The sequence below is a fragment of the Hippoglossus stenolepis genome, chromosome 21, assembly GCF_022539355.2.
Source record: "Hippoglossus stenolepis isolate QCI-W04-F060 chromosome 21, HSTE1.2, whole genome shotgun sequence".
NCBI classification, from domain to species: Eukaryota; Metazoa; Chordata; class Actinopteri; order Pleuronectiformes; family Pleuronectidae; genus Hippoglossus; species Hippoglossus stenolepis.
Genome location: NC_061503.1, coordinates 8,062,865 through 8,083,958, shown reverse-complemented (window position 1 = coordinate 8,083,958; position 21,094 = coordinate 8,062,865). Strand labels below are relative to the sequence as shown.

Sequence of the window (21,094 nt, the reverse complement as noted above, 5' to 3'; positions counted from 1 at the left end):
CTCGACAAGAGTAAGTAAAAAAAATAAAATAAAAAACATTAACAGAGAGATTGCCAGTGGAGGAATTTGCCTTTTCTGTCCCGTCCCCCCCATCTTGTCACATTAGACATCACAATCGAGCCAGAAACTGAAGAGATCTATCTCCTCGCTTTCTTGCCAGTGTTGCATCTTGCATGATACGAAGAAAAAGATTTCTGCTGCACATAGTTCCCAAGATATGAGAAACAATAAGTACACAAACTGTCATGATTATGTGCCAATGCCCGAAAGTTAAATGTGCATCATAGCGTCGCACAAGAAAAAGGTGCAGTTGCAGCATCTCGACTCCCAAACTAAAAAACAAGAAATAAGCGTGTTCACCCGGGTGTCGTGTTACCATCATTGCCAATCTGAGCCAGAGCCGAAATAAACCTGACTCACTACAGAGTCATTTGACAATTGTAGCCATTCCCATTGCAGACAACACCCAGATCTGAGTGGGTGGTAGTGGATTTTTCTCACCAGTGGAAAACGGGCTTTATCACACATATTTAGTTTTTAATATTCTACCTTGGCATAATAGTGTTGCATTTAAATTGTTGTTTTCTTAATTGCTCCTTTTGTCACACCTGTCTTTCCTCCTGACATCAACTTCTTCCCTCCCTTCTCACATTTTCCATATTCTCTTTTCTTCCGTAGGTGTTGTGGCTTCTCAGCTTTGATGACAAGAACACCCTTGCAGATGCCGTGGACAAGTACTGCATCGGAGTGCCGCCCATCCAGTGGCTGGCATGGATCCCGCAGCTCCTGACCTGCCTGGTTGGTTCAGAGGGCAAACCTCTGCTCAACCTCATCAGCCAGGTGAGAATTCTGCACAAAAAACCCCCCAAAAACAAATCCTCTTGCTTTCTGTTACGGAGTTATTATCACTGAAAAAACTCTGTCAAACAGCCACTTAGATTGAGTTAGGCATCATCACTTGTTGTTTGTTAGCCTTGTTTTGTTTGCTTCAATTTCATGTCTGGACGTCTGCTCCTCCCACCGATCATTCATATTTCTTTCCCCTTGGCTTCTTTTATCCATTCTGGGGCAGCACATCTGGCTGCTGTGTTAGCATTAGTGCTCATGCATGTCATCCTAATCGGGATAAATTAACTGCATTCACGCTAAAGTGGCCTCTCTCCTGCTTTCTTTTTACCAAATTAAGCATTCAGGCTCAATCACTGTCCCTTTTTACAGAAATCTATTGGCATTCACCGATCCCCGGTGAATTGGTTTTTAAATTATTTGTTCAAGAAATGATTATAAAGTTAATATCGCACGCATCCGCACTGCGGGAACAGAGCTGGTAATTAAACTGAGGACTAATTTGCTTTGCTTAATGGAGTATTATTTCCGCACAATTTGAAGAGGGAGATCTTCAAAGAGTAGTCTGCTATAACAAACAACCTCTCAGCAGAGCAGGAATACTGTAAAGAGGATAATGAAGGGAAGAGAGGGAAGTGACAGGGTTTTAAAACATAACGTAAAAGGTAGGTGTGTTAGTTACATGAACGATAGACTGTCTGTGATATAGTCATATTTACGTTGAGAATCCTTTCTCCTTTTTAGCATGTAGATGAAGAGAACATATCACACTGATGTTTGGTTGTTAAGGCTATTAAGAGTTGTAGCTTCATAGAATTTAGCTATTGAATAATTATCCTGAATAATTAGCATTTATGTTTTATCTTGGGTTTTTATACACTGCCTCAATCCTCAAGCGTTTTGTCCATCCAAAGGATACATCGAGTGCAACAGCTGGTTGTTACAAAGTTCAGAGTTGTGGCCTCTCAGTTAAAGGCGACTCGTTGGAAACAGAACGGCCTTGTTCATGTATATGAATGGATGTCGGTGGGTGACAGGTTGTAGGGTCCTTCCTTTGGTCTCCCCTCGTCACCCTGTAATGACTGAAGGGTAAAAGGTTGACGCTCGTTTCTTCATCCCATTTCTTTATGCAAAGAGAGAAGCCACATTTCAATGCACGGCATGCTTTATCTCTGCCACTCGCCTGAATTATTTAGAGTTTCTCTGCGGCGGCGGGATGTTTAAAAAACGTACGTTGAAATATTGATGAAGGTGAGGAGAAGATCGCCTGGGGGCTGGCGGGAAGATGAATCAGAAGTTAACAGAGAATCTCGACTCCCCCTCCCCCCTGCGCGCACTCCCACACTCCCTCGCTGCCTCCTCCTCGTCTGCCACTCGCCCCGCTTCCCTTTAGCCCACCTTTGCTTTGCCAAAATATGACATTTCTTATCTTCCCATTAGCGTGCTGATTTCTTGTTTCTCCTCTTCCTCTCCGCCATCCTTCCTCTTTCATCTTTAATGCTGCTGTTAGCTGCCACTTAGAACTCCCTCTTCCCGTTACTCCCGACTCATTTTAAATGTCTTCTTTTTTTTTTCCCAGAACATGTTTTTATAATCAGCACATAAAAATGGAAAATATGAGCAATTTTGAAAAAGGCAGAGTATCAACAATTACCGGATACTATATAAGTACCTGGTGGGCAAATGTGAAATTATTAACCTTTACATGAATTAATGAAAAATACAGAGAAATGTACACAGTTTTCACATCGTCAAAACAACTGATGGGTTAAGTGTGTTAATTATTGTGTCGCAGTTCCCTTTTTGTATCATCTTCCCGCTGCCGAGGCTCAGACCTCCAGCGGCAGCAGCCTCATTTACCACCTACTTAAAGTTATCGGTCTGCCTGGCACTGACTGACTGGCCGTGTAGAATTTCCATGCCTTTAGGGAACTTAGTCGTTCACTGAATTCGAGACCTGCTGTGATCTGGAACAGCTGCTTTAGTCGACGCATAGTTGAAGCAGAACTACAGAATGTTCTAGTAAGCCATTTTGCTGATCTATTTTGTGTAACCTTGATTTGTGCAAGTTTGAGAATCCCTCTGACGACCTGTGCTCAGGGTCACAGTGAGTCAGATGAAGCTTAGCGGTTCCAAAACCCATGTAGCTTCAGGTTAAAGTGTGGAGAAAAAAAAGCTTCTTATCTTCCCTCCTCTATGTCTCTCTCGTATCCTCCACCGCCACCATCCATGCTCGACTCGCCTTCAGTGATATTCAGCTCGGTTGTGTCTTTGAGATGCGGGGTATCCCTTTCTGCCCCGCAGTTGAAGAGTTGGTCTAGAAGGGATCAAGTAGCCGTGTAATTGCAGCCTATGAAATTCTGCTCGGAGATCTGAGGGAACCTTGTGGTCTTCTACCAATATCCAGTGAGCCTATACCAGGCTCACACATCGCCTAGCATTTCCAGAAAAATCAATTGTAAATTAGTTATTGTTTTTGTACTTTAAAAATATAATTTCTACTAGTTTTAGTAACATTTCCAGCAGGATAGACCATGATGAGGAGCAACATGTTGTGGTCAGACAATCCCACATGGTATTAACAATCCTCCAAAATGAGACCAAAAGTATGCTTATTTAAAATGTTCAATATTATCCGTATTTTATTAATCTCTCCTCTGTTAGACCACCAGAACCAGTGGGCAAAGCTTATGGTTTAAGAAAAACATCTGGTTTTTAGTTTGTTATTATAAATATATCTTTATTCTTGCCTTTGTAGAATTATAGTGAGCTTTGTTACAGCTCATGTTCTACCTTAAGCCTCTGTCTTAGTACAGTCACATTCATAGCAAATGTCAAACACACACGTTTACCGCTCTCATTTAAAGGGTGATTCCTCCACAGTGTCTCTGTGCAATATTTCACAGTGGGCTCTCTCTCTTAGGTTTGAGTGTTGTTAGGTGGAAAGCAGAATTTTTATGTCAGAAAATGATGAATCTTGGATGCTTAACTTTGACAGATTTGATAAACTGTGAATCCACCATTACTTATCACTGGACTACTATTTCCTTAGGTCTGACGTGAATTTGTGTTTAAAACTTGATATGTCTTATGCTCCGACTTCGACCATTAAGCCTTTCGATGTTGTCTGACTTTTCTTGAAAGTCTTAAGGGCGATTTCATCATCAGTCACATTCAGTTTTGTAATGCAGCCATGATGTGTTTTAACCTCCGTTACTCCCCTGACTCGAAGCTTCAAACACTCCCTCTGTTACAGCAGAGGTCTTGGCTCTATCGCTCTCTCTCTGACTCACATACACAAACAGGGTCTTTCTCTGCCTCTCTCTCTCTCCATCTCCACCTCTGTCTGCCGCCTGTCTCTCTCTGTCGCGGTCCTGAGGGGGAGTCTTTGAAATGTAATCTGTGACCCTTTTATCTGCTAGGTGGGACGAGTGTACCCCCAGGCGGTCTACTTCCCTATCCGCACCCTTTACCTGACGCTCAAGATTGAGCAGAGGGAGCGCTACAAAAGTGGTAAGTACACATGGCTGGAGCGTGTTTCCTTTACCATGCTCTGAACATTAAACGCTTCTTCCTGCTGATACCAGAGTTGTTAGTACATATATTTAAAGAAAATTGTTTGTGGCATGGAATATGTTGTTGACCATAAAACATTCTGCTGCACGTCTGTTTATATCCTCTTCAAAATGGTTTGTACTTTAAGAAATCATCCCTCTTTTTTTACCCTTCCTTCCTTATTCTCCCATCTGTCGCTTACCTCTCCATCTTTTCCTCCTCCTATCCACTCGTCTCTGCAGATGCATCTGGACAGCAGCAGCCCAGCTCAGTGGGGGCCCAGCCTCACTCGGGGGCCTCCGACCCGGGGCCCATACGGGCCACCGCCCCGATGTGGCGCTGCAGCCGCATCATGCACATGCAACGCGAGCTGCACCCCACCCTTCTGTCCTCCCTGGAGGGCATCGTCGACCAGATGGTGTGGTTCAGGGAGAACTGGCATGAAGAGGTGAGAGGAACAAAGGTGTTGGCTTTGGGTGTGCGTGTATTTTTAGCAGATCGGGTGGTGACAAGGTAATTCGGCTTGTTGTGAGAACTGTCATGCATCTGTGCATATGTGTGAAAGCAAGTAGGTTTGCACATCTTGCATATGTGAATCACTCCTCCTAGTCAACCAGCAGACCACAGTTTGGCAAATTCCGTCACAGCCTGACACATGTTTAGTCTATGATGATATGACTTCTCTGTGAATAGTTCAGTCAGGGATGGAAGACAGCGACGGCCTAGTGTGTTGCCATAAGCGGATCAGAGAAATCTCTTTTGTTGAAGCACATGTCGACTTGAATTATCCATTCACCCAGCATGTTTTTTTATTAACCTAGCATATTGTGTTGGTGGCAGTGCAGGAGGTAGCGACCTGACTCCGTAGTCTGTCTCTGAAAATAGTTTTAACAATGCAAGGCAGCATCCACACATGGTATCTGTTGTGGGTGGAGGGGGGGGTTCTGGGAGAAGGAGAGACAGCAGGAGGAGAGGAGACGGAGATGGGTGATGGATGGCTGTGGTGAGCATGTAGGATGGGGCAAGGGATTTAGGGCTGGAAGTTTGTTGATGTGTGTGTCCGTGTGATTATCTGTGATGGTTTGTGGCACACGGCAGCAGCTGCAGGCTTCTATGCTCCGTTCCACTGGGCATGCGGGGGCACAGGCATGCTACACCACATCACTACATCACCCCTTTCCCTTGCTTTGGTTGCTGTATGAAATCAAACTGCTGCACCGTTGCCTATTATTTGCGCATCTCTGTTACTTTCAGCCCCTTTTACACAGCCTGTAGGAGGCAGGAATGTTGAGTGTTTGTTTTGCCTTTAAAGTCTTTTTATAAAATGTATAAATACAGAATTGAGCGGCACTGTGGTTCTGTTCTTGGGCGAATGTATCAGCAGTGAACCTTCACCCCCCCGGGTCACCTCCAATCAGCTTGAGCGAGGGGTCAAATTTAATATCAGCTTCCTGTGGCAAAGCAAATCCACAGTGTGGCTTAATGTGGAGTACAACTTTGACCCGCGATATTTGCTTTGCATTTGCGTATGTATGATCGTGCATGTGACGTTTTTTTGTTTCTGGAACACCAGTTTGATCCCAGTCTTCCCCATGTGCCTGCCGAAGTGTCCTTTGGCAAGATACTGAACCACGAATTGGCCCTAACAGAAAAATTGCTGCCCATAGATGCACTGTGTGAATGTCTGTGTGAATGGGTGAATGGCAATAAGCTTTCAGTGGTTAGGACTAGAAAAGTGCTATATAAATACAGACCATTTTATACTGCTACCAAACCAAACCACCGACCTTCCTGTTGGAGGACGACCGCTCTATCCCCTCAGCCACATTGTTGGGACAAACCCTCATCATTACTAATATAACTCTGTCTCTGTACTCCACAGGTTTTGAGGCAGCTCCAACAGGGCCTGGCCAAGTGCTATTCAGTGGCCTTTGAAAAGAGCGGTGCCGTCTCTGATGCCAAGATCACACCACACACACTCAACTTTGTCAAGAAGCTGGTCAGCACCTTTGGCGTTGGCTTGGAGAACGTCTCCAACGTGTCCACCATGTTCTCGAGCGCTGCCTCCGAGTCGCTCGCCCGCCGGGCCCAGGCCACAGCCCAGGACCCCGTTTTTCAGAAGATGAAGGGACAGTTCACAACAGGTTGGTTGGCTTTTAAAATACATTTTCCTCTGCCTGTGCAAATATAGAAGTATGTACACTGAAAGAAAAACAAGCAATGAAGAGCCCTTTCAGTTCAGGTTGTTCTATGCTCCCCTGTATTTACTTTTTGAACTTTGTTTGTTCACTTGAGTTTCATGGCTGTCAGCCATTTTAACTTTAGGCATCACAGGTTTTACTTGTTTCTAACTTCTAACACTTGGAAATTTGAAGAGACATAAAATGTGAGGTTTAAGTTTTCAGGCTACGGAAAAAAGCTGTTTTGGGAATATTTGACAAGGTGTGACAACCGGCCAGGAAGCGAAACCAGCACCACCTCAGAGCTCTTCTCCCCGAGGCCCTGCATCATACATCAGCCACCTTTCAGCAAACAGGAGCAGCACTGCTGTTACCCCATGTCGACACTAGTTTAAATGGCGAGACAGGTGCTCGATTGGCCTCAGTTGTACATTGTACACAATACATTGAACGGGTTACGTCGTGTCTACATGGACCCTTGTGCTGCTTGTATCAGTGCTGCCTGGACGGACTGTACTCTGACTCAGAGCAGCAGTAGCATTGGTGTTGTGCAGCATAATTGAGGTTTTCAACCAGATGATTTGATTTCAGCGAGGGGTTGGAGCTGGTGACCGATCAGAGTTGGGTGTGTGTGTCTGTCTGTTTGTTTCTTTATTACACTGTTTATGTGCGCACTCCCACATTGGTTTTAATTATACACACGTCAGCAGCATTTCTAATCTTAACCGGTGCAGCTCTGCAGTGGTGATCTTAACAACCTGTCTGGCTTTGATGAAATGGAGCAGATGACGTGAGGCTGCTGCCTTTTACAGAAACAACGACACTGTTGAGTTTTTTGTCTTTGCAGCATCTAAAAGTCTGTATAAAACTATACCACTCTAATAAAATAACTTTATTTCTTCGCAACTTTTTTCACTGGTGGAATAGATTCTCATTGCTGGTTTTATAGACTTACAGTCCACCAGAGGCAGAGTAAAAGCGATTTTCACAATTTGTGCAATTTCTGGCAGTTTATACTGACATGCACACTTGTTTTTATCTATTGTTATTGCACTACCAGCCAACAGTCAAGTTGTTCCTACCGTATTATCTTCTTTGTCAGGAAAGCAGTGCATTGAAAGCGTTGGGTAATGGTTGTTTGCTGCACCACAACTAAATATAGCTTTGAAAATATTGGAACACATAGGTGAATTCAAGACTCGACTCTTAGTTAAGCCTCTGGGCACAGAGATGAAAAATGTCTTTCCATATCCTTGCTATGTGTATATAGGTCGAAAACAACACATAGGAAGGGATTATATTACAGAGAGAACCATTCATATGGAAGAATTTGCAATTATCTACCAACACAAATAACCCGTCGGCGGGAGTTCACTTTAATCATCGTGGTAAGATGAATTTTAATGTTGAGCTATCATTAGAAACATCCACTCCACTTTCTTTCCACTGATGTTGAATTATAGACCATATCTCCCCCCTTTTTTAATGCCAGAAAGCCCAGAACATTCCTAATGGCACATTTTCTACATTCCCAATCGTGGTATTCTCTGAGGTGTTGTAAGCTGATGCAACATCAAAGATTACGAGTTGGAAGACAGTCAACAATGCTCTCTGATCTGCTTAGTATTTATGTCAAAGCAAAAAAAGTCAGTGATTCTCATGTGTATGCTTATAATGCAGTGATGAAGCCCGCAGTCATTTTGCTGCGCGTGTTCAGATTCATATTCAAACTGTAGAATCCAACAGGACAGGTGCAGTTCTTGTGTAGCCAAGGCCTCCTCCGAGACGTTTTCTCAAAACAATCATTCCCCTGTTTTTGGATGCCACGTGTCTGTTTTCCTACATTACATAAGGGAGTCGAACACAGTTCACTGGACCTGGTTTAAACGAGGGCCGTCTGCAGCTCCCTCAGCTTTCGGTGTTTAAATAAACCTCTTTGCCGACTCCTCTTCTCTCGTACAGACTGACTGCACATACGTGTTCACTGAATTACGCTCTCAGAAAATGCCCCGTTTTTTATTTTATTTTTTTTTCTTCTTTTTTCTATCGCATTTCCACAAAGCACCTCCTCCCTCTCCTTCCTCTTCCCCTGCTCTACTCTGCAGAGCTTCCTGTGCTTTTCTCCTCCACTGGTCCTGAGAGTGACCAATAGAGCTAATGGGTTTGGCCCCTGGGATAGAGGAGGACAAGGAGAGCAAGTGAATGAGAAGCAGCTTTAGAAAAATGCTCACCTGACTAAGTAAGGGCCGCTATAATAGGAACGAGAGCCTGAGAGAAGGCATGAAGACAGATGTGATGGCATTAGTGAGGGAAAGCATGGGACCCTCACATGGACGGACTGAATGAACAACACAAACAAGACTGAGTGAGACTCGATGAGCGCCATGCTGATGAATCTTACCAGATGTTGCAGTGCCAGCTGTGCTGACGCAGCCAGGCGTCACCAGGGCTTCTGCCTCGCAGAGTGCCGGCCGACCATCGCTACCCAGCTGTCCCCACGGCGACGTGGGAGCAGGGCCGACAGAGACTGAAACCACACAAGCCTTCTAGAGCGGAACAAACAGGGTTTACAGAGCCGCTGAGCAGCCAAGCTCGCATTCCCCGCACCACGTTAGTGGCTCACTCGCTTTCACAGGGTTTGTGGGCCGGAAAATATGGGTTTATGTTTGCACATATAACATTTGGCAGCAGGGAGGCATTCAAATCCAATTACAGTGAATGCTATTTGCATGAGTTACTGTTTTAGCAGTGGATCTGTTCCAGAGACTTTTGTCAGAAGAGCTTTTTCTGAAAGAAATTTACAAGTTTCTTGGCATTTTACTCAACGCCTGAATCGTCATTTGTCATGCTAAATTGATATTTAGCACAGTTAAATGTGACTCATTGTAATTCTGTATAGCACCCTGGCTTAGCACCTGTGACCTATGTATATCTATAGTCAGGTGGCAATTTTAAGTTTAATTGGGAAGTTCTGCCAAATATTCTGAAATGCTCACAACTTCAGCCCACCAATCAGACATAGTGAAATTGAGTAAACTCCATCTTACTGCACACAGAGGTGCGACATGTACAATCCCACACTTGGTAAGTGAGAGGGCAGTACATCAGGGAACAATGATTGTCTATACAGAGGTGATCTTACCTCCTGAGTCAGCATAAGTCATTTGGTAGAGTGGTGTATATTGTCTACTGTGTTTTTTTGGACAGGCCAGGTAGGGCAGAATAGCTGCCCATGTTTCTACACACAGGTCAGAGCAGCCTGGCTACTTTCCACACATCACTCTTTCTCTCAGCATCCCCCCCCCCCCACTGACAGAGCAGCGGTCAAAGATGAGTTCAGGGGCACTGAAAATAACTCTCCTCCGTCTCACTGGCTCTTTTACACTGGCTACAGAGCACTTCTGTGGATTCTCGCAGCAGTTCTCAGTTTTTTGTTTAGTTTTTTTTAATCTATTTTAAGAAGGACATGAAAATGTTCTATTAGAGGTTAATTATGATATGTTTCTTTTCTTATACCAGTTGTTTGGAAGATAGATACTGTAATTAAAGTAGCTACAGTTTGTGTGTTATGTGCGATCTGGCTGAGGGTTGCTCTGCAGTGTTTGTATTAATAATTTGATTTCACTGAAATAGGAGTGATCTGTTTTTATGATCTAAGGTACAGACAGGGCTGCTAATTTGTTTGCATGTGTGTAATGCACCACTGGACTGATTTTAATAAAAGGTATGGGAGCATATGACCCTTTTTTTAATAATTTGAAGTAACACAATTTAAGCTCAAAACAAGGTTTAATATTGTTTACCAATTCTCTCAAAAAAAGGTGTTTGTTTCTTTGGTATTTTTACGAGTTATAATAACATAATGCCTGTGTCTTATGAGCAGACATCTCTAGATTTTAACAGGTAAACGTTTTATATCTGATAAAGATAAAATGATATTACTACATTGCTCCGCGGCTCAGACGGAGCGGAGCATGCCTCGCCTTTTCTATTTGTTACCATTATACACTTTTATGGCGCTGAATTGTCGTCGGGTTGCAATTTCTCGGGACTGTTTCAATTTTACCTCAGCTATCAAGGCAGGTGAATTGCAGGCAGACGGATAGCAAAATAGGGCCACTCCGAAAAGAACATTGGCTGTTTTAAAGGGCTTATTTAAAGTATTAGGAGGTCTCACTCTGGGAGAGATTGAACAGGTTTGAAATGGCAAGGCCTTGCAGTTTCATGGGTTCATTATAACAGGCGGCACAACAGGGTGTACTGAAATAGGAGAGGGGTGTGTGTGTGTGGGGGTCTGTGTGTGTCTTTGTGTGTAAGTGTCCTAGGGGCTTTACTCTAAAATGGAAAACCTGCCTGGCTCACTTCCCCTCCTTCTGTTGTTATTGCTACAGCTCATCACAATATGTTATGTGCACTATGAGTTGTGACTTGAAACAGAAATTTAATACTTTAAGACTCTCATTTTTATTGCTCTAATTTAATCAGCTCCCAGCTTCCGCCAGGGAGTTTTAAGTTGATAGAGCAAACCGCTCTCCCCGTGCTGCCAGTCTGACATGCATAACTTATCTGTGAAGTTCTCTTAAGCAAGGCATTGCACCACACTGCGTGGAGTGGATTGACCCAACGGGTGCGACGCAATATTTATTATGGACTTTTCCCAAATGTAGGTTTGTGTAACCACTGCCCCCTTAGGCCTCACTGTGGAAAACAAGGTGTTCTTGGTCAATATTTACAGGTAAATAACTGTAAAGTAAACACGCAGATCTCACTTTTAATGAAGTTCCACCGTTTGTGGTGTCAAACAGGCAACCAAATGTCAGCTAACCATCTTCTTAGATCTTGTTTATTTCTGTTTTATTTTTCTTATATTTTAACATGATTGTCTTTGAGTACTCTCCCTTGTGGGTTTCCTGCTTGCATGTGTCATAGCCCCATATAGTATTTTAGTTGGCAAGGTTACTTTGAAACATATGTGTATTTATAGCACAAGTCCAGGAGCATAAAGCCAAAGGGGAGGTTAAAGGTCGCACGGATACAAACACACCTGGGAGCTGCTAACAACTGTAGAGTTGTTTACTGTTGGCGGCTCCACAGCGGCAGTTGGGGGGTGTTAGTGTCTTGCAGAGGGGCATGTTTGAGGAGAGTTGATTAAAGAAGACAAAGAGCACTTTGGTGCATTTTTACTCCTTATTGTGTCGGGAGACACTAAGAGTTAGGAAAACTGGATTCTTGTTGTAACGATGTTTTTTCTTTCTTCTTCTAAAAGACTTTGACTTCAGCGTGCCAGGCTCCATGAAGCTTCACAATCTCATCTCCAAGCTGAAAAAGTGGATCAAGATCCTGGAGGCCAAGACCAAGCAGCTGCCCAAGTTCTTCCTCATTGAGGAGAAATGCCGCTTCCTCAGCAATTTCTCTGCGCAGACTGCAGAGGTGGAGATCCCTGGGGAATTCCTTATGCCCAAACCGACGCACTACTACATCAAGATTGCAAGGTACAGGACTTTCCCAAAAAAGGAATCCTCTGGAGGATGAATTTGCACCAGCCATTAGCCAAATACCTGGTCTATTTTATTCTTTGTGAACTGCTGTGCTCTGCTGAGCACACATTACAGTTTGCAGATGTCTGTCTCTGTTCTACAGATACTTAGCTCTTATTACAGTGAAGAATCTAAAATGGCAGATGAATGTAATACCTTAACAGACAAAGAGGACTAAAATGCTTATTATCCTGTCCTGGTAAGACTGAAATCCCTGGTGATTTATTCCAAACTTCAAGTCCTTGTTCAATAAATATTGGTCGTTTTGAGTCAGAAGGTTTCCATTAAAGCGCTCTATAGAAGCAGTGAAGCACACAGGAGCCTTGTGCCCACATATCATTCCGCCCCCACACTGTTTATTAATTCACTCCTGTCCCTCCACAACTTTCTCCAGGTTCATGCCCAGAGTGGAAATTGTACAGAAACACAATACCGCAGCACGTCGCCTCTATATCCGCGGCCACAATGGCAAAATCTACCCTTACCTGGTGATGAACGACGCCTGCCTGACAGAGTCGCGCCGGGAGGAGAGGGTCCTGCAGCTGCTGCGCCTCCTCAACCCCTGTCTGGAGAAGAGGAAGGAGACCACCAAAAGGCACCTCTTCTTCACTGGTACGACTACAGATAATGTGCAGGAGGTTTTAAAAAAAGGATTTAGAGCTGTAGTTTCACAAGGATTGTATTGAGAGCATTTCTCTCCTTTTTTGTTATTTTTGTTATTTCATATTATTTCATATTTCACCAGCTTGTGATCAAGAAAACAGGAAAGGCTCTTTTTTTTTTTATTTTAAACATCTTTTTGTCCACAGAACAGCTGGTACTGACCATATCCTTTCATTCTTCTTCTTTCTGCCTCGGCCTCACTCACACACCGCACACAATTTCAATTCGCTTTCAAGCGCTATTTCCTCTCCAGTCATCCCCTCGTGGTTAGCCTCCACCCAGATGTTTGCCCACTCTCCATTTATGCACTTGATTGGTTTGTTTAAGGGAAAATACGGAAGGGGAATTCAACAGTCCCTTCCAACCCATTTCCTCCCAACTGGAATGGCTGGTATTGATTTGATTTGGTGGGCCACTGTATGTAAATGTTTAGACTGCTTTTACTGGACAGACCGGGCACAGTCTTTTACCGTCTTTGACCCTGCGTGGTGTTGACCGATGGCACGCCTTCAGTGCAGCTGTTTTCCAAACTCCCAACTGGTTTAGATCTGTGGTTCACACTCCAGTAAAACTTGACTGTTAGTTACCAAGTGCAGCCAAATGTTAACAACCTGTGTCACTGACTTTGTTTTCCTCCCTTTTTCCCCTCCCAATCTCCTTCCCACCTGTGTCCTGTCGTCCTCCTCTTCCTCCCTCCATCTCTCCAGTGCCCCGAGTGGTGGCAGTGTCGCCTCAGATGCGGCTGGTGGAGGACAATCCTTCATCTCTGTCACTGGTGGAAATCTATAAACAGCGCTGTGCCAAGAAGGGCATCGAGCACGACAACCCCATCTCCCGATATTACGATCGTCTGGCCACTGTTCAGGCCAGAGGCACACAGGCCAGTCACCAGGTATAACATGCACATATATGTATAATATGATATAATTGGAGACTGTAGTCAATGTCCTCTCACGTATCTGCAAATTGTAAAAATCTGCTTTGTTTCTGCATTTTTCTCCAATTCAGTTTTTATTAATTGAATATTAAGGTGGCTGTTTTTGCATGTAGTAAAGTATTCACTATTTATCAAAAGGAAAAGGCCTGTTGCCCACTTTTAATTTCATATTTTGGCTGCATTTTGTTACATAAAGACTATTGGTCGGTGTCTCTGCCTCCTCCGTAATGGATGTCTTTTTTTTTATGACAGTTCACCACTGAGAAAAATATTGGTACTCCGTAAAGAGCCTTTGCACTCTGATGCTTCAACGCGAAACCCTGACATATTTATTGGTGATAGCTAGATAGCTATAAAGTTATGTGCTCTTGTGCTGTATATACTTTTGGCCCCTGGAAAAATCCACCGATAAATTACCTACTGCTGTGTTCAGTTAAAGGGGGGTGTTATTACATTGAATAAAATGGATGCTGGATGTGATGCCCAATAATGGCTGAACCACTGCTGCATATCTAACCTCTACTCCCTCTTCCTGGCCAGGTGCTGCGTGACATCCTGAAGGAGGTGCAGGGGAACATGGTCCCTCGCAGCATGCTGAAGGAGTGGGCCCTCCACACCTTCCCCAATGCCACCGATTACTGGACTTTCCGGAAGATGTTCACCATCCAGCTGGCCCTCATAGGTCTGGCCGAGTTCATGCTCCACCTCAACCGGCTCAACCCTGAGATGCTGCAGATAGCACAGGTAGGAAACGCACAAACCAGACACATGTTGGACTCTTTCCGTCAAGGGCAAATGGGATCCATAAGTCAGGGGCTAATTCAATAGATATACGCCGTCATAGATGCATTAAGAGATCACCATTACCCCTCTCCATATCTGGCCCGTATGAATTACCATCCTCCCCCGTGACATTCACGCCGGGCCTATCAGTCAGACGGTTGCTGTCAATGCGAATGATGTTTTGACAGAATGTTATATTCAGCTCCTCTGCTCTACAGCTATCAAAGACGTTTCAATTTGAAGAGGCCGTGTTTATGTGCCTGCGCTCACAAGCGAGTCCACATGCATCCATCTGGTGCTCAGCATCCACAGACAGCTTTCTTAAAGTCATTATTAAAGATGATTGTGTCAGTGGGCCACCCCTCCCCTCTGATCCTAATCTGCCTTTGCTGACAGGCGTTCCTCCGGGCAGCTAAGCGCTGGTATTAAGCCCCCCTCTCTGCCTGTTCCACTCCGCAGATCCCATTAGACACAGGAGGATTACAGTGCAGGGAGTGTACACACATACAAACAGAGAGGGAGAGGGAGAGAGTGCAAGGACAGGACATCACAGCAGTAGCCCCACCCTGCCTAAATAGAGACCTTATATTCCATTAAGATGGAGCTGAGTGATGCTGTGAGGCTTCAGTCCATACGACACCTCCTCCAGGCCTTAACTCACTTATAGACGTAACTGAGAGTCTCCTGAATTGCCTCGCGGAATAGTTTCTCTATCTGCTCTGATATCTTTGACATTTGTTCTGAAAATCACTCAGCGTCTTGTCATTCCCCACAGTCAAGTTCACAGCCCCGCGAGACCCCATGTGACACGCTGACGTTGCGTCATCTAAGTCCCACACCAGCCCCCAGAATGAAGCCATCTCCAGCCACTAGTCTGGTCATTTAGCATTCCGAGCGCTGCCTCCACATCCGACTGTCTGCAGGCATATCAGAGCCTCCTGGGGGTTGCTTGCGTCTCGGCCCACTGCCTTGAGGCCCTCCGCTGGGGCCTGGAGGAGCAAATGACAGTAGGGGAGGGGAGGGGAAGAGGCAAGACAGAGGATGAGAGGAAGCACGAGCTGGAATGAAATGCTCTGCTATAAAGCTGTCAGAGCCACTCACCTTTTCATATAAGGGAGCTTATCTTCCCTGGAATGGCTGCTTGTGTAGCGGCCCTCTCGCACATAAATGCAGGCTTAAAGAAGAAAACTGGGCTGTATATATTTAAGTCGGCGGGGGAGAAGGGGAGTGGGAGTGAATTGAGGATTATAGATGTTCTGCTGCTGATAGTTTGACATGTTACTGTGTGGTGGGGCACACGGATCAATAACAGCAGCCATTTCGTATATGAGAGCTTGTTTTGTCACCTAGCTTCTCTGAAGAAGAGTCATTTAATTGTGGAGAAAAAAAATGCAAAAGGAATATTTATATTCTGACCAATGCTTTATTTAACATATCTCATATCTTTCCCTCTTCCAGCCACCCTCACACATCCACACTCATTGCAACATGTACCTCTAACTTGACTGTTTGTTGTTCTTTTAGGACACAGGAAAACTGAACGTCTCTTACTTCCGCTTTGACATCAACGACGCCACGGGCGACCTGGACGCCAATCGTCCTGTTCCGTTCCGCCTGACGCCGAACATCTCTGAGTTCCTGACCACCATCGGCGTCTCCGGCCCTCTCACCGCCTCCATGATTGCTGTGGCACGATGCTTTTCACAGCCAAACTTTAAGGTACGTTCAATTTCTGCAAGAACTTCTGTGTCTGAATAAGAAAATAGGGAGGCACAGTGGTGCGGTGGTTAGCACGGCAAGATTGTCCTCCATTCTAGGTCTGCGTGGCTTTATTCTGGGTACTCCGGCTTCTTCTCACTGTCCAGAAACATGCAAATTAGGTTAACTAGAGATTCTAAATTGACCGTAGCTGTGAATGGTAGTTTGTGTCTGTATGTTTGCCCTGTGATACAATGGCGACCTGTCCAGGGTGTACCCCACCTCTCGCCACAACTCCACAGGATAAACAGTATAGATAATGGATATGGAGATTGAATAAAGCGTAGAATCGGAGTCTCACCTGTTGAGATATAAAGAAGATACAGGCTTCCAAACATTATTCAAGTTTCACATTTAGCTTGTCACACTCTAAGCCTTTTGTAGCCTCAATCAGCCTTGTGCTCGTAAGATTTGGATTTCTGTAATAACGCTGCTTTAAACAAATAGTTTTTGTTTTGCACTTAAACTCAGTGAACTTGCTTCTGGGTTTATCCAAGGCCTAAACAAACAAAAACAGTGCAATGAAAAAAGGAGCAGTCAGAGGGCTGCATAATGTATGTGCAGCAGGGCAGTAATGACAGGCGTGTGGTGTCTATGTATAGCTCTGGCTCATACTTTAAGTCTGACTGATGCCCAAGGAACAGCAGTGCTTCGAATGCAAATAAACAAAACAGTCGCAGGATGTGAACTAGTTAAGGACTTGGCCCCGAGGCCCAGGGTTTCTTGTGGTTTGAGAAAATGGACGTTTCCAGGGAGCACAACAAACGCGCAACAATCATCCACTCAAATATAGCGAAGCCTTAAACCACATAAACAATGGAGTGCCTAGTGAAACCATATAAACACTTGAGCTGAGAGCAGGGAGCAGCGTGTACCTAGCTGGGTGATGATGGCCGGTGTTGTGGCCCCGTCATGGTTATTTATTTCAGCTCTGTATCACCATAATGAGTTTTTAACGACAGTGAGACTTCCTCGAGGTTGACTGGCACATCTTTAACTGGAGTTAACAGCTTTGTTTTGTGTGTATGTTTGAGATTGAGGTTTCACATAAACTGAGGTTTTGTCAAGTTTCGTTGCTTTTGTTTCCATGACGCACATTTGGAACACATTGGCCTATAGGAGACGCAAACAACATTCTCCTGAAATTATCCGGAGGTCCAAGTCAAAGCCTTTCCTGCCAGACCCCTTGTAAAATGTCTAGAAAATCTGGAGAATTCACAACAAGAGAAGGGGCGTGTTGATGAAATTTCCAACAGGTGGTGCCATCTACGTAGAAATTTGAAAGACGACATGATTTGAGGTGTGCCAAACTTCTTTCTGAATGTGTACCTGTTGTTTTGAATGTGTCCGACTCAGACAATCTCCATGTGAAAACAAACTGCAAAAAATGTGTCCAGACCCAATTGTGTGGGCATTTTTTGAAGTTCATGTCTGAAAACGGCTCATGTGACTCAACCACAGGGTAGAAACTTCTACCCTACATAAGTTAGAAATGGTGAAAAGAGACCTTCTTTGTTCACTAAGAAAAACTGACCGATGCAGGCCAACAATGGCAACATTTTCAATCTTCCTTTCCTCTGTGTCTGATAGGTGGATGGCATCCTGAAGGCCGTCCTCCGCGATGAGATCATCGCATGGCACAAGAAGACCCAGGAGGACACGTCCATGCCCCTGTCCCCGGCGGGCCAGCCGGAGAACATGGACTCCCAGCAGCTCGTCTCGCTGGTCCAGAAGGCTGTCACGGCCATCATGACCCGCCTCCATAACCTGGCTCAGTTCGAGGGAGGGGAGAGCAAAGTCAACACCCTGGTGGCTGCGGCGAACAGCCTGGACAACCTGTGTCGTATGGATCCGGCCTGGCACCCGTGGCTCTGAGGAACCAGAGAGGAGAAGTGACGCGATGCAGGGATAGAAAAGTTGTTTTTGTTTGCGTCTACATCTGTCAAACACAGACAACAGCTGTTAAATGTAAGCTGCCCTTCACTGTAAGACGCCTGGGGGACGTGTTGGACACTGGAACAGTTTGATAAGCGGAACCAAGAGGAAACAAAGGCCCTGGCTCTTAGTGGTGGTTTGAACACGGCCTGCCAGTAAGTTAAATACTCATATCTGGACTAAATCTTCTTATGGAAACATTGTCCCTCCTCCAACTTATATTTATTTTTAATACTAAATGACAAGGAGTGTCTGTGATGCCAGTCGCCCTGTGTTAATTGGGACAAGGAGCCTGTACAAATATTGGTGTAGGTGTCGTAATGAGCCACTCACTCAAGCTAATGGGAAGTTCTTTTTTTTCTGTTTAAGAAGACCTTTTTAGCCATTGCTGCATCTGTGTTGTCCAGCATCCAGTGTTTATTTTTAAAACCCTTCACAAACTTGTAATTTTATTTAAACAGAAAACCATGTCTCTTCTTGTCTGTCCCTGCCAAATCAGGACTCAAGTCGTCCTGTGAGTAACAGGTGATGCTCTTTTGTATTTTTGTTTTTTACCTACTGATTAAGATGTCAAAAGCCATTTTACGTTGTTTTTCTGCGTGTCTCCTCATCGGTCCTTTTTGCGACAGAATTCAAACTTCAGGGTGGAATAACTGCTGTAATGCAATATCATTCCCGAGCTGGCTGTGTATACATATTTGTACCTGTTTGTTAAGGTACAAAGACTTTTCCAGACAGAAGTATTATCTCTTGCCTTGTAAATAAGCATTTTGTTTTAATAAAATGCTGTTTTTTAATTAAGAAGCTGTTTCTTTTGATCTCTTGCTGTCTTATTTTTACTCACACACAGTTTTATGCAGCCGTCCTTATTGGTACTTTGAATTGACTTCCATTCATTGTGGACAGCCTAACCAAAACCTTAACCATGACCAATTCATGTCTTATCCCTTACCTTAACCTCAGAAATTAAGTTTAGCCTTATTAGGACCAGGCTTTGGGTCCCCATGAGGTCACTGGTCCTGACTTGGAAAAGGTCCTACAGAGGTAATAACAAACACGTACACACACACACACACACACACACCAATGATTCTTGAACGAGTTACAACTTTAACACAACTCATAATCACCATAAGGAAAAACTCAGTTCTCTTTCTTTTTCAGTTGTAAAACAGCAATAACAATCAGTACACCCCCCCCCCATCTGCGCCTCTCATCGACTGCATCACTGTCACAGCCATAATCACCCTGAAGGACACACTCTTGGATATTATTGCGGTGATAACTCATGCTGCGAAATGGCTCCAGACGAAACCGCTCTCTGACGGTAAAAAGGCTATTGCCGCCATCCTCTCGGCTCACAGTTAGTAGACGTTTATGGAGAAGGCATTTCAGCGCAGCGGTGTTGAATCAAAGTGCGACTCCCGTCTACGGCGGTACAATAACCTTGTGGTCATTCCCTCCCTCTGGTTAGAAAGTCCTGCGGAGGTGTGCTGGGGCGTTGTGTCTCCTCCCCCGGTGCTTGATTAATGCGTGCCAGTAGATCTCCGAGTGGGCTGGCCTCGCCTGACTTATACACACTGTCAGCCGGCCCGCCTGCACTCATAAACAAAGGTTATATCTCTGTTCGCCCCTGTGCAGTCCACATACACCGAGTCTGCCTCTCAACATGTTTACACACTGTCCCTCACATTTCTCTTCCTCCCCGAGCTGCACTAGAAAAACACTCGAGTCTAAAAAGCAAGTTTCCTACACTCAACATCTGTTTCCCTTTTCTTATTCTTTTTTTAATAGTCTCCATGCTTAACATCTATAGTTGTTTAGCATGTGTAGTCTTTCAGTCGCTGTGTTCCAGGGGCTTAACTAAATATTTGGATTGTTTCCTGTGTGTTTTGTCTGAAAGTCAGAAGATCTTTCAAGTTGGCTGGTTTTCTGAAATGATCCATCATGTATGTTTGCAGTATCAGACTGATTTCTGGACATGATTGTGGAGTCCATCACGGTCATGACCACCAACCATTTTATGGTTTACTTATTATTATATATATATGTACTTATGTATAGTATATTTATATATTTCCCACTCGATGTATGTAAAGTATCCGTAGATACATTCATGGCAATCCTTACATTAGTTGTTGATAGTATAACAGATACTTGATCTACCTCAGATTTGTGAAATGTTTAAAGTGTAATTTTTTTTTTAAGTTGTCTGTCTATAAAGGAGAACAATTAGTCTTAAAACATAAAAGAAATGATCGAATTGTCAGAATATTTCAAATTTGTATCCTGATAGAATTTGGGGCTATATCCTACAGCCCTAATTGTGAAAACGTAGACCTGCTGGTGGCGCCAGAGGGAAGGTCACAGGATCATCTAAGTTGATAAGATTTGCTCCCTGGGGACCATGAGCATCTGTGGAAAATTTCATAGCAATTCATCCAGTAGTGTTTGCAAAGATTCAGTTATCTTTTTTTTTTATTAATAAAGTTTGTGGATTTTGTTCATCCAGTGGGCCGATACTCTCTCTACTATACTACAACCTTTTCTAGTATTTACATAAATACAGATGTGAAGCTAAGTGAATGATTTCAGTGACTCGGCCGACCAGCTTGTTCCTGAACGCATCATTTCCCCAGCAGAGCCCCACTGGTTTGAACAGCCGCCAGCGTGACCCCTCAACCTGCACCCAGTGTGTCTTCTGTAAACAAGGAGCGATATTCACGTCAAAGCATGATGGAGGGATTCAGATCCTCAGTAAATGGAGAGAGAGAGAGAGAGACAGACACACTTCCAGTCGCTTCAGTCCTTTTAGAGCGATTGTGTTTGAAGTCGTGGATGCCGTCTTTTGGCACGGGCATCCATTTCACGCCTCAGGTGTCTGTTCTGATTTCAGAGAG

At 44.3% G+C, this 21,094-nt stretch overlaps 1 protein-coding gene across 5 annotated transcripts in view; it reads left to right on the top strand.

Moving 5' to 3' along the window:
- LOC118100455 (transformation/transcription domain-associated protein) overlaps positions 1 to 18,998 on the top strand; it is a 79,032-nt gene extending 60,034 nt beyond the window's left edge. For all 5 annotated transcript variants that reach the window (XM_047338285.1, XM_035145598.2, XM_035145599.2 and 2 more), the window contains 10 exons: positions 679 to 840; positions 4,269 to 4,359; positions 4,644 to 4,849; positions 6,284 to 6,545; positions 11,848 to 12,073; positions 12,513 to 12,730; positions 13,489 to 13,673; positions 14,259 to 14,462; positions 16,026 to 16,220; positions 17,850 to 18,998. In XM_047338285.1, coding sequence (XP_047194241.1) covers positions 679 to 840; positions 4,269 to 4,359; positions 4,644 to 4,849; positions 6,284 to 6,545; positions 11,848 to 12,073; positions 12,513 to 12,730; positions 13,489 to 13,673; positions 14,259 to 14,462; positions 16,026 to 16,220; positions 17,850 to 18,134 — 2,034 coding nt within the window. In that variant the 3' untranslated portion in view covers positions 18,135 to 18,998. The remainder of the gene's footprint in view (positions 1 to 678; positions 841 to 4,268; positions 4,360 to 4,643; positions 4,850 to 6,283; positions 6,546 to 11,847; positions 12,074 to 12,512; positions 12,731 to 13,488; positions 13,674 to 14,258; positions 14,463 to 16,025; positions 16,221 to 17,849) is intronic.
- Positions 18,999 to 21,094: the final 2,096 nt, after the last annotated feature.